Genomic DNA, 13,961 nt, shown 5'->3' with positions numbered 1-13,961 from the left:
ACATGTGCCTATCACAAAGTTCAAACAGTATAAACAAATGTATCCAGTGAAGGGAGAGGCATCCCCTTGGGCATCCAGTCTACCTCCCCAGAGGGAACAATGGGTACCAGGCTCTTAACTTCTTAAGCAGGTTCCAAAGGTTTTCTAAGCATATACATATATGCACATATATTTATTCACATACACACATATTTACACAAATCAGAGTAAAACATATGGGACACATATAGCTCTATTACTCCTTGTAAAGGCTGCAGTGTATACTTCATTGTAGGAATGCACCAGTCTTCCACAGACGTTCATTTAAATGTTTTCAGATTTTTGCTTGTACACTTTCACCAACAATATACAAGAAGACCCATTTCTTTCTTTCTTTTTTTTTTTTTTGTATTTTTCTGAAGCTGGAAATGGGGAGAGACAGTCAGACAGACTCCCGCATGTGCCCGACCAGGATATACCCGGCACGCCCACCAGGGGCAACGCTCTGCCCACCAGGGGGCGATGCTCTGCTCCTCCTGGGCGTCACTCTGCCGCGACCAGAGCCACTCCAGCGCCTGGGGCAGAGGCCAAAAAGCCATCCCCAGTGCCCGGGCCATCTTTGCTCCAATGGAGCCTTGGCTGCAGGAGGGGAAGAGAGAGACAGAGAGGAAGGAGGGGGGGGGGGTTGAGAAGCAAATGGGCGCTTCTCCTATGTGCCCTGGCCAGGAATCGAACCCGGGTCCCCCGCATGCCAGGCCGACGCTCTACTGCTGAGCCAACCGGCCAGGGCCAAGACCCATTTCTTTCAATTCCTTTTGGCAATCTTTTAAAAAAATTTATTAAAGTACAATAGGCATACATATTATATTAGCTTCACGCATGCAACACAGTGGTTCAACATCAATATACCTAATAATGTGATCATCATGACTGGTCTAGTAATTTTCTGTCACCGTGCAAAGTTATTACAATATTATTGACTATGCTCCCTGTGCTGTACATGGCAGCACTGTGACTTACTTATTTCTATAATTGGAGGTTCATGCTTCTTATTTCCCTTCACCTTCTTCACCTGCCCTCCTACTCTCCTCCTTTCTGGCAACCATCAAATTGTTCTCCCGAGACACAAAAAGTGGTGTATAAGTGTGATTTTAAATTATTATTCTCTTATTAGAAGGGAGATTGACTCTCATTTTATGTGAACTCTCTGGTCCTGTCTATTATTCTTTGCTTTATTTTCTGGTGGATAATTTGGCCATTATCTTTATTGAATTGTAAAGCCCTTTGATGTAAGTCACAAATATTTTCCCAATGTTTTCAGTTGTCCTTTGACTTTATTTAGAGAATATTTGCCATATACAGCATGGAAATATCCATATCTTTTCTCTATTGCTTCCAGATTTTGTATCATACTTTAAAATGCATTTTGTATGCTGAGATTATTATTATTATTTTATTTATTTATTTTTGTATTTTTCTGAAGTTGGAAACGGGGAGGCAGTCAGATAGACTCCCGCATGCGCTGACCAGAATCCACCTGGCATGTCCACCAGGGGGCGATGCTCTGCCCATCTGGGGCGTTGCTCTGTTGCAACCAGGGCCATTCTAGAGCCTGAGGCAGAGGCCATGGAGCCATCCTCAGCGCCCAGGCCAACTTTGCTCCAATGAGCCTTGGCTGCGGAAGGGGAAGAGAGAGACAGAGAGGAAGGAGAGGGGGAGGGGTGGAGAAGCAAATGGGCGCTTTTCCTGTGTGCCCTGGCCGGGAATCAAACCCGGAACTCCTGCACGCCAGGCCAATGCTTTACCACTGAGCCAACCGGCCAGGGCCTGCTGAGATTATTTTAAAATATTTTTTCATACATTCTTCTAGTACTTTTATGAATTTATTTTCCACATTAAAATGTTTAATTCTTCTGAAATTTCTCTGGCATAAAGAATGATATAGAATATGTTTTTTTTCCAAGTGGCTATTTGAGTATTACCCTACCATTATTGACAAATAATATTTGGATTAAGTTCTGGGCTTTTTAATTCATCCCATGGGTGTCATGTCTATTCACTTACTGGCCCCTCAGTATTTTCATGGTTTTTAATATCACTAGAGTTGGATCACCAAGTATTTATTTCAGTGATATTCCTTAAACATGGTAAATATATATACACACACACACACACACACACACACCTGTGACTACTTTATTCAAAAATTGTTCATAACAAAAACGTTTTAAAATTGTATTAAATGCCTTTCCAGTATTTCTAAAGAGGAAATGGGTTTTTTGTTTTTTTTTTGTCTATCACTGTTGTGAATTATATTGCTAGATTTTTTTAAACTTCATGTGGGCTTTCAGCCCTTTCATTCTTTTTTTTTTCTGATTTTATTTACTCATTTTTATTAGAGAGAGAGGAAAGACATAGAACAGGGGGAGGAACAGAAAGCATCAACTCCCATATGTGCCTTGACTAGGCAAGCCTGGGGTTTTGAACTGGCGACCTCAGCATTCCAGGTCAATGCTTTATCCACTGCACCACCACAGGTCAGGCATATTGCTAGATTTTTCTAATGTTGAATCATCTTTGCCTCCTAAAATGAAATCAACTTAACATGATTATCTAATTTTTAATATAATTCTTCATTCTCTCTTAGTAAATTTGATTTGTTATATTAATAAATGAGATTGTTCTAAAATATATGATTTTTTTAAATGCACTGGATTATTTTAATTACATTTAAATTATCTGTTCCTTAAAGATTTTATTTTTAGAAATTCTCATATAAAACTGTGTGGGCCTGCTGTTTCTGAGAGAGAGAGCTTTTGACAATATATTCTCCTTCTTTTCCTCTTCTTTAACTTTTTTAAAAAAAATGATACTTAGTACATTCATATTTTCTGGACTTAATGCTGATGATTTATATTTTTCTGGAACATTACTCATTTTATCCTGTATTTCAGGCTTTTTTGCAATAAGTTGAACAAAGTAGTTTTTTTTAATTTAAGAATTTTCTTTATTTACATTATGTTTTCTTCCTTATTTCCTATTTTATTCTATTTTTTTCCCTTTCTACCTTGAAATATAATTTTCAGTTTATTTATTTTATTGGTGTTTTCCAAGCACAAGTTCTGGGATATTTTTAATAATTCTATCATTTTGTTTTTGTTTTCTGATTCTCACAGTCTGGTTTTAATTTTATCAGTCCTTCCTTTTGCCTTTTTTTTTTCTTTTTTTTGTATTTTTCTGAAGTTGGAAACGGGGAGGCAGTCAGACAGACTCCCGCATGCGCCCAACCGGGATCCACCCGGCATGCCCACGGGGGCGGGGGGGGGGGGGGGGATGCCCCGGGCCAACTTTGCTCCAATGGAGCCTTGGCTGTGGGAGGGAAAGAGAGAGACAGAGAAGAAGGAGAGGGGGAGGGGTGGAGAAGCAAATGGGCGCCTCTCCTGTGTGCCCTGGCCCGGAATCGAACCCGGGACTCCATCCTTTTGCTTTTATTTCATTCATTTATTTATTTTTTTAATGTCTTCAATTGGAGGCTTCCTCCATTTAATTCATATTGCTTAATATAAATGTTTACACTTGGGATTTTTCTCCGAGTACATGTTTTTTTAGGTTCTGGCAAGTAATATTTTCTGTGTCATTCTTTTCAAGCTATTCTGAAATTTCAATTTTATACAGGTTGTCTTTTAAGAAAATTTCTAGATGGTAACATTCTAGCTTTGTTATTAGTTTCTAAGAGTTTTGTTTCTGTCTCTATGTTTGTTTCCTTTTGATCAGAGACTGCTAGTTATATTATTTTTACTTTTCAGAACTAAAGTTTATTTTGGCCCAATATTTAACCATTTTTTGGTTAGTGCTCTATTTGACTCGAAAATGAATCCCAGTGTCTCTTTGCAGGGAATAGTGTTCTAGATAAGACAACGAGCTCTATATTACTGTGTTATTCAGGTTTTATATGCTCTTGTAAATTTTAGTTCGTTTGTTCCCCTTTGAGTCCCCAAAACGTAATGAAACTGCAGGACGCAGTTCTCCCTGTGGCCCACTAGCACTGTGATATGCTTTGTCTTGCAGCCAAAGATTGCCGAGGAGAGCCTGACATATGCCGAGCTGGAGCTGGTCAAACCCCACCAGGCTGCCAAAGGTGTCCCCGCCAGCACGGTCTACGCCCAGATCCTCTTCGAGGAGAACCAGCTGTAGTTCTGCGTCCTCTCCCGTGGTCCTATTTAATCCCTGCCACCCAGCTATTTATGAAACCTAGGAAACAAAGTCCTTCTGTTTTTTATTTCACCTGTGCCTTCTGTGTGGCAGAGAACCCATTTCTTACGGCATTCCAGGTGCCTTAGAGAGGCACGAGCCTCCTCTCCTCAAAAGAAGAAGGGCCGTGGTTCTTGGACAGATCTTCCAGGACAAGTTTATTCTGGGTCTGAGCCCCAAGGGGTGAGGACTCCGTTCCTGAGAGCATACAAGGAAATTCTCTACTGAGCCAAATCCCTTCACTATTTCATCTTCTTTCTCTGGATTTCATTATTTTTTTAAAATCTTAATATTATCTTCTGTTCTTCTCATATCTATGTTATCAAGCTCATAGTATATAGCTAGAGGAAATGGTATCATAGGCCAAAATGTGAGATGGTAGACACGTAATAATTGGTTTTCAAAAGATCAGATGACATTGCTAGAGCACCAGAGCAGAGCATACTGCTTATTGCAAGGTGAACTCAAAATAGCACCTCTTATTTTAAGTAGTTGGCCTGACCCTGGCAATTTAAGAGCAGAAAGGCACCTCATACAGAAGTCTGAGTCTCACAGACAATAACCTGTCCCTGAAAACTCCGGTGCCTGTTTCCCCATCCATGACCACCCAAAACCACAGGGTAAGTAGAACACCACGCTAAGGGCTCTCCCCTCTTCTGCAGCATGGATCTGTACTCGTGTAGAAACTTAGATCCTCCAATAAGTTCTTACTCACCCTTTTCCCAAGGAGCAGGGGAGTTTGACATCGGTGGAAGTGTGCGACAATGCCAACTCCGACTGTCTCATGTGAGCGCAAAGCCTATGCCTGGTTTCCTCAGGGTGGGAAAGCAAGAAGTGCAAGCCGAGCTGGACAAGTGTATCTTAAAGACCCGACTGTTGCCCAGTGCTTGCCCAACTCACCTTTCTGTGTACATTCCAATAGGCTGGGGGGGGGGGGGGGCAGGCAGGAACGGTGGCGTGTACGTGTGTGGGGAAGCTGCTCTGTGGACCTGTGTGACATCCAGAACTCACCAAGGACAGGTCCACAGTTGACAGGAGAGATTCCCCTGTCAACTGTGCTGCTAAGAGTAAACTCACCCATGTGAGTGCACTTTAGGTGGTTTCTTATGTCACACTATAGAAATTGTTTGGTTTTGTAATGGACCAGGTATATATGGTAAATTGTATCTTTTCTACACAATTTTAAGTGTGAGCAGTGCCCCTCTGTATAACCTTGTGAATTGAACTTGGTTGCATTTCTTATTTCCTAATTGTATCTGACTCATATTAATATAAAGGTGACTTAACTGCTCATAGACTTCTTGAAATGGGTTAATGAATATTCCAAGATCCTGGACACTCACAAATACACTGTTACCATTCATGGAAAGACAGTTTGCACCTTCAAAATGAAATTTTTGTTTTATTTAAGGCTCTCATTGGGGTAACTTTGAAACGCAAATATTTGCCTTGTGAACTTAGCTTTATAGCTGCCCTCCCAAAGGCCCGTGATTACTTGTGGATCCTTCTGGTGGTTTATTGGAAAGTGTTCAAATTGGGAGCAGGTAACAATTCTACAGAAGCAGAAGTAACCTGACTTCGCAATGAGTAAGTCATTGTCTCTGGCCTATACCTACACTTCATTCCCTTTCTCTCCACCAGATTTCAAAGGTAGTGAATAGGGGCATGGCTTTTGAGCAAGAAAGACCATTTGGAAGGACTCATGACAGTATTCTTGCAGAACATGTTATGTGACTTTCTGAGGAAGTAAGGTGATTTCCTGAATTGGACAAAGGGCTGTATGAGCTAGTGAGGTCCTGGGTGTGTGAAATAGGAGTGGAGAGGGAGGTATGTGGGGAGGGGTGGGGGAGAGGGCAATGGGATAGGAATCCCCCAGTTTCTGCAGAACTGACTTGAACCTAAATCACCCCCAAACCCAAACCCTGCAAATTCAGTGGGAACTTAGGGCCATCACATATGGGAAGTAATGCATGACACTAAGAAGAACACAGCTTTGAAGAGCTGATAGCCGCAAGTTGGTTTAACAAGTCATTGTGATATATTATATTCCAGCTCTTTTCTCCAAAACTCTGGTCATAGCTGCATCAATGAACACTGAAATGTGTGAGGGTTGGGGGGAACTGCTGCCATAGGGTAGAAAAGGAAGCTGTATGGCCATCTCCTCCTACTGAAAATGCTCCCCAGGGGGCCTCTGGGAGCTATTGGCCACATCCAAGCAGAGCTTGTCCAACTGTTATCTCTAGAAGCAAGCCATGAAAACTGCTCAGAACTGGAAGCCATGGATGGTTTGTACCTAGGGTTCCTTCAGGGTGAAGAATCTTGATATTACTCCCATAGTAAACTTAAAAAGGTGGGTCTACTCACTCATTCTCTAACAAATATACTGCAAAAACGTGTTGACACTTCTAAAGATAAATACTAAGAAACATGCAAATACATAGATAATAGTGTACATTTTTTAAATTTTTTACTCTAAGGCAGGGGTCCCCAAACTTTTTACACAGGGGGCCAGTTCACTGTCCCTCAAGACTGTTGGAGGGCCAGACTATAAAAAAAAAACTATGGGCCCTGGCCGGTTGGCTCAGTGGTAGAGCGTCGGCCTGGCGTGCGGGGGACCCGGGTTCGATTCCCGGCCAGGGCACATAGGAGAAGCGCCCATTTGCTTCTCAACCCCCCCTCCTTCCTCTCTGTTTCTCTCTTCCCCTCCCGCAGCCAAGGCTCCATTGGAGCAAAGATGGCCCGGGCGCTGGGGATGGCTCCTTGGCCTCTGCCCCAGGCGCTAGAGTGGCTCTGGTCGTGGCAGAGCGACGCCCCGGAGGGGCAGAGCATCGCCCCCTGGTGGGCAGAGCGTCGCCCCTGGTGGGCGTGCCGGGTGGATCCCGGTCGGGCACATGCGAGAGTCTGTCTGACTGTCTCTCCCCGTTTCCAGCTTCAGAAAAAAAAAAAAAAAAAAAACAAACAAAAAAAACTGAACAAATCCCTATGCACACTACATATATCTTATTTTAAAGTAAAAAACCAAAACGAGGACAAATACAATATTTAAAATAAAGAACAAGTAAACTTAAATCAACAAACTGACCAGTATTTCAATGGAAACTATGGGCCTGCTTTTGGCTAATGAGATGGTCAATGTCCGGTTCCATATTTGTCACTGCTAGCCGTAACAAGTGATGTGACGCGCTTCTGGAGCCGTGACGCGTGCATCCTGCGTCACCGGAAGTAGTACTGTACGTGAGCGACGCTGCTACATACAGTACTCCAAGAGCACAGGATATGGATGCTGACCACCAATGAAAGAGGTGCCCTTTCCAGAAATGTGGCGGGGCCGGATAAATGACCTCAGGGGGTCGCATGTGGCCCGCGGACCGCAGTTTGGGGACCCCTGCTCTAAGGCATCTGTGGGAGCAGCTGTATAGAAGAAGTCCTCAACATGCACAATTGCTTGCACATTTAAATGACATTAGAACAGGTAAGAGGCTATTGGTCAGAATGCAGCAGTTCTTACAGGTACCCTCAGATTTGGCGGTGAGTTTTGACCTGGGCTGTGTGTGGCGTGGTATTGTCACGGGAAGCAAGGAGGTGAAAAGAGGTGTCCCTGACCCATGAACTAAAGTCACGGAGAATGGATGAAAAGGTTCGGATTTCCTCGGGATCATCTCTTCACAGAAGCATCATGATGCGGTTAGCTCACAGGGCAAGTAGCAAACAGCGAGACCTATGCAAGCCTGCTCCTTATTGGAATGGCAGTGACATAGGACATCTGGGTCATCCCACCCATCAGGAAGCCCCAAGATTCATCATGTGTAATAAGAATGCTACACCAGCTGATGCTCTCAAGGACTATGCAGGGCCTCGTTCACCACTCAGCCCTGATGTGCAAACTGAGCTGCTTCAAGGATGGGGTCCCTGCTGTTAGGCCACAGAAGTGGTCCAGAGCATGCATGAGGCCCTGTCTGGCTAACCAGAATCCTCAGGGAAAAACAACAACTTTCCACCCTGAGCAGCTAAGCACATCAGAGCTGCCTACAGCAATGTCTTTTGCCAACTGGAGAAGCCAGGGAGCATGAAGGAGATGCGGAGAGAGAGAAAAGAGTGTCCCGGAAGCACAGAATCAGCTTCAGCCTATAATGTCCTCAGACTCTTCCCTTTCCCTCAGACTTTCTTCCAAGTTAATAAACTACCCCGTTTTCCTATTACTGTATCTAATTCATGGATTTATTCAAGCTAATCAGGTTGCAACAGACAGAATTCTATGTGATACAGTTTGCCTCACAATCACAATGGCTCCCCAAGTGCAGGAGGCAAAAGAATTTCACTGTCACCACCAGGGAGCCCGCTGACATCACAGCCTAGGACTGAACTTGCAGCCATGAGCTTTGGCTATGTCCTGTGCTTCCCAGTGGCCTTTCCGGGCTCAGAAGAAACCTCAGTGGGCAGAGACCATCAGGCTCAGGACTCTTGCTGTCCAAAGGGAAGGGCCCTCAGCGTTGGAGCAGGGAGCCCAGCAGAGGGGGGGGGGGCAGTACCGACAGCACTGGAGGCTGTGGAGCACGGGGTGGAGGCTCAAATGAGCCTTATCCCATGGATGTTGGAGGGGGCCTTTCTGTCCCAGCCCTAACATTTAGGCTGGCTTCCACATGATGTTTTTTTTCCCAGAATCCTGACCCAGGAGACCAAGGTAGGGGGCACCCAGCTCTGCCACTTGGTGCCTATCACAAGGTGAGGCAACCACATGGTGGCACCCCATACACTACAGAAGCCATTCACCGAGATGGAAAACAAGGAGAAATCTATGGTTGGGAAAAGGGGTCTGTCTGCCTTCGGGGTGGGCATGCGGGCTGGAGCTACCGGGGGTGTCTAGATGGCTAGGAGAGACTTCAGCATGCACAGGAGTCACCTGGCTCTTGTTCAAGTGCATTTTGGTTCTAGAAGTCTGGGGCCTGGCATTCTGTGTTTTTCACAGGTTCCCTGGACCATGCTTTGAATGGAAAAGATGTGAACTGTTGGGAAATGTGGATCTGGAGCCTCTAGGGGGGTGGGGTTGTCCTCAGGAAATAGGTCCCAGCAGAAGCCCTGCCAGTGAGCAAAACTCCCAGGGAGAAGTGTCCCAGTGGGAGGTAAGGGGCCCAGGCCCCAGTGGTGGGGAGCCCCCTGCTGGCAGATCCAGAAGCAGGCGAGGACCCTGCAGAAGAAGGAAAAGCTAGGACCACAGACGTGGGAGGGGCTGGGAGAATGGGCACCTGGGAGTTTATCCAAAGAGGGAGAGCTCAACAATGTGGATGCTGCCGACGTCAAGCAGAATAGAAGGGTGAGCTTCTGCTTATTCTGAATTAATTATATATTTCACCTTTTAAAAAAACTTTTTGCCGGGAGAGCAACTCCCAAAGTGCACAAGGCTAGCAGACTTTGGCACGGAGCCACAAACTGCTCTGCTTGGCGCAGTTCCTGCAAAGCACTCAGCATCTTTCCATAGGTGGTGATGGGAGGGGACTCTTAATTAATGCACAGGGTGGAGCGTGGTGGTGGTGGCCAGATTGGTGTCCTGCTCCTTCTGTTGTCAGTGATAAAAGATGACTTGGTGCCCACGTTCTAATAAGCATAGCTCAATTAGCTTCACATCAATTTAGCATCTGATTGTTAAATGTTAATGTCCTGCACCCTATAGTTTTAAATAGAATTAGAGATGTTTACAGCTTTGGTTAAATGCACCTTGTTCTTCCACATTAAACTTTATTGAAGGTGTTGTCAGCGAACAAGAGAAAAACTCATTAGCTGTTGGTCTACATGGAGCTGTGGCCGCCGCTGCGGGAAAAAGCACTCTCCGGTATTCCTTTATTACAGTTTCCTAGCTGTGTGGCCCTGGGTGTGATTGCTTCCCGTTTATGAGTGTGGTTAGGTCCTGACTCCACAAGCACACAGGAATTGTTACGCACACGTGAGTGTCGTGAGTGTGAGGGTCTGATGCTCTCCTTGGTTTCCTAGAGGTGAAACTTCTAGAAGTCCTGTGCCAGGGTCTTAATCACAAGTTCCCCTATAAGCATCGTGATGAAGCGTGGGACTTTACAGCTGGAGAACCTAAGGAGTTAGGAAGGGACGTGTTCCTGTGGGGTGATCAGTTGGTGGCAGGCTGGAGCTGGAACCAGCTCTCACTTCCCAGCCTGTTATCCCTCCATGCATCTCAAGCCTCATCCCTACCAACAAGGTCTGTGTCCAGAAGACCTGCCTATTCCCACTCTCCTCCCCATGGCTGGGTGACTCTTGCTGTGACTCAGATGAGGGTCAGAACTGCCCAACCTCTCCCCTGCAGAGTTCCTAGTGTTCAGGGTCCCCAGTTCTGAATGCCTTGTGATCGCTCCCATCCTATCTCACAACTTTCTTACTTTCCTCTGTGGTCTGTCTGGAACATGACCCAAAAAGGAAGCAATACCCAAGTGCCCTGGTGACCAGAAAGAGGGGAGGGTCAGGACATTTTGGAGAAAGAGTCTATCTGAGCAGAGCCATTGTAGAGGATCAGCAATGTGCCAGGAGGGCAGAGGGCAGGGGCCTCCCTGGGCGATAGCTGTCCTGCATGCTGACATCCTGGTGGGAGGTGCACATCTGGGGAGCAGAGGCATTAGCCGTCTTGTCATCTTCCCTGGGAGGCTGCAGGGAAAAGCACTGGAGACTGTCTGGTAAGTGAGATGGGCCATGGGTCTCTTAACTGGGATTTCAACAGCAAGCAGAGAAGAGGGGAGCTGGGCTTCCCCCACTTTTCCTTACCACCCGCTCTTGGGATCACTTGGCTTTACCGCAAGGAAGCAGGTTATTAAAGATAGGTGAAAAGCTGATGTAAAAAGAATAACTTGGTGTGCCCAAGGGATGGCAGAGGAGCAACAAGATTCAGAGACAGTTTTGTTTTTAACCTTAACGTTCCTAAGATTCTAGAATTCTTACTCCCAACCCCAGTGAAGGGAATGTGTTGGCTTGGTTACTTTTGGCTTTGATTTGTTCTCTTGGTTTGGACAGATTGAGAATTGATGCAAGTACCTGTCCACGTAGTTTATATTCCAGATAGGAGAGCAAAGAGGATGCCTTTGTTAATTTGCACACTCCTATTCAGGACCAGCTTGATTGAACAGCATCCCACTGGCAAGAATGGTTGCTGGTACGGCATTCATCCAGGGTGTGGCACCCCTTAAGTTAACAGATGCCATCATGGTGGTGACACACTGTATTCTTGCCTGCCCTCCAGGCTTCTTCTCCCACCTCTGTCCCTCCTTAGCCAACACTAGACATTAGCTCTGTGACTCATGGTTGAAAGCACCCCCTGCTGGCCAACACGGAGAACTGGAGGACCTCTTGCGTCCACCTGTTCTTCTCGAGGAACTCGCTCCTCCCATCATCGCAGACAGTTCCTTCTGCCTCTTTGTATTCTCATACGTTCTCTTCCTGTTGAACCTTGGTCCACACCTCACTTTTTCTCCTCTTATATCCTCTCTCCTTCCCTCTCTCCCTGTTCCTTTACTCCATTGGCAAATAAAGCGGTTATTTGCACCATTTGCCAAAAGCAGGCTGGCACAGATGCTAGACCCAGGGTTGGAGTCGGGCATCGTTTCTCTTTCCATGCAGCCTGTTCTCCTTTGCTGTAATTCTGACTTTTCTCACAGTAACATGAGCAATAACAGGATGTAGAGTTAGGCTGTCTGATCCAAACCCTGGTGCTGCCTTTTAAGCTGTGTGTCTGTTTCTTTTGTGTGTGTGTGTGTGTGAGAGAGAGAGAGAGACAGACAGACAGACAGACAGACAGAAAGGAAGAGAGATGAGAATCATCAATTCTTTGTTGTGGCCCCTAAGTTGTTCATTGATTGCTTTCTCATATGTGCCTTGACCGTGGGGCTACAGCAGACCAAGTGATCTCTTGCTCGAGTCAACGACCTTGGGTTCAAGCTGGTGAGCTGTGTTCAAACCGGACGAGCCCACGCTCAAGCAGGTGACCTCGGGGTTTCGAAACTGTGTCCTCTGTGTCCCTGTCTGATGCTCTATCCACTGTGCCACCATCTGGTCAAGCTGTACTGTGTATCTTTGAGAAGCCTGTTGAGCACTCTATCCTGCAGTGTCCTCCTGTGGGAAACGGCCATAGCCAACAAGGTTTAGAGTTGCTTTCCCATGTGGAGAAAGTCTACCTGTGGCATAGGGTGCAATGATGAGCTCCTAACTCCAGCCCTGGATATGAGCCTCAGAAGACAATAGGGGTGGGATTGGCTTGCGGGGGGGTTTCCAGAGCAGGCTTGCCCACCCCCAACCCAGGCAGGAGCTTCCCCATAGGTTCAGGACCGGGAATGCTTGTTCTGGGAGCTCCAACCCCCAGGTCTGGCTCCCCCATCAGCTTGTTCTCAGCTTAGTTGGGGATGAAATGTCTTCTGGCATTTAATGGTGCATAGAAGCACATGGGGTGCCAAGCCTGGTGCAGAGAAGACGTCCAGCGCCTTCCCAGAGCCCTGCCGGCAGTCTCTGGCTTCTGGCTCTTCCTCTCTAGAACACATCAGCTTCCTTCAGGCAACTCTCTCTTGGGGAACAAGGCAATTAAATGACAGCTTTTCTTGTTCATAGGGGACAGGGAGTCCCTTTGAGAGCAGGCCCCTTTCTGCCTTGTCACCATGCTGCTCCTACAGCCTGCTGCAGAGCCTCGTACCCACCCGCTGCTCAGCACTCAGAAAGAGGACAAACAAGGGAGAAGGACTGGGGAGGTACTTTGAAAACTAAAAAGACATAGCCCACATGGAAGGGATTTTTTTCCCCTACAGATTCTGTTCCTCCCTAAAGGCATCCAAATCCTCTGGCCCAAACCCCATTGTCCAGAGCTTCACAACTCAGCAAATAGACACTGCTATATTTACTCTGTCGGCAGCCCCTCTGCCAGGTCCATCGAAGACCAGCCTGAAAGAAAATGTTTGTCTGGGTGACAAGGCCACAGTGGCTGGCAGCATCCTCTGGCTGTGCTCAGGCCCAGCAGAAAGGCCTGACGTGAATCTGCTTGGGGCCTGCAGACGCCACTCTTCCGTGGGACAAGAAGGAGCTGCAGAGGCAGGTTAAGGTCAGTTGAGGCCCCGGGCGTAGAAGGGAATATTCGGCCTCTTAAAAAAAGGAGAGAGACGGGGAAAATAAAAATCCATGTTAACCATATTTTTATATACATAAAAAATATTATGTACTGTTAATGTTAAAATTGCACAGATGAAACCAAACTTGGTGTCATTAGAAGAAAAGTGTAAAGTTGGGGTTTTGTGGGGCCCTTCAGAAGTTGGGGCCCAAGATGCACACCAGTGCGCCGGCCGTTAAATCCACTTCTGAGAAGCTGGTGTGTGACTCCAGAGCAGCCTTCTATGGGGGACACGCCAGCAGCTCGGCTCGGGCCGCCTCACAGGCTCAGAGCTTACCAGCTGCGCCTGGAGCCACAGTCCTCAGAGCCACAGCAGAGTGAAAGGCCTCCTCCTCCTCGGAAGTCCCCCGAGCTCGGTATCCAGACAGTTCCAGGACAGTGTACAGAGGCTGAGACAGCAGTTTATGTCCCCAGGTAAATTCCCAGCTCTGGAGTAAGGTAGCGACAGTAGCTCATGTTTATAAATTGCTTACACTTTACAAACTTGCTCCTGGTTTATTATTTTTCTCCCCCAAATTCAACATATTTTTTTTCACTATGTTCTCTGGAGAAGAGCCAGGATTGGTCTACTTTTCAAGCATTCCAGCCC

At 46.3% G+C, this 13,961-nt stretch overlaps 1 protein-coding gene across 2 annotated transcripts in view; it reads left to right on the top strand.

Annotated features, from left to right (window-relative positions):
* Positions 1 to 5,693, top strand: part of VSTM4 (V-set and transmembrane domain containing 4) — a 105,093-nt gene extending 99,400 nt beyond the window's left edge. Inside the window, exon 7 of one of the 2 annotated variants that reach the window (XM_066243635.1) lies at positions 4,048 to 5,693. In XM_066243635.1, coding sequence (XP_066099732.1) covers positions 4,048 to 4,173 — 126 coding nt within the window. In that variant the 3' untranslated portion in view covers positions 4,174 to 5,693. The remainder of the gene's footprint in view (positions 1 to 4,047) is intronic. The other variant, XM_066243634.1, reaches the window with a different exon arrangement.
* The last annotated feature ends 8,268 nt before the right edge of the window (positions 5,694 to 13,961 follow it).

The sequence above is a fragment of the Saccopteryx bilineata genome, chromosome 9 (genome assembly GCF_036850765.1).
Source record: "Saccopteryx bilineata isolate mSacBil1 chromosome 9, mSacBil1_pri_phased_curated, whole genome shotgun sequence".
Taxonomy (NCBI): Eukaryota; Metazoa; Chordata; class Mammalia; order Chiroptera; family Emballonuridae; genus Saccopteryx; species Saccopteryx bilineata.
The sequence above is the reverse complement of the archived record's forward strand: the minus strand, read 5'-3'. Positions and strand labels throughout refer to the sequence as shown.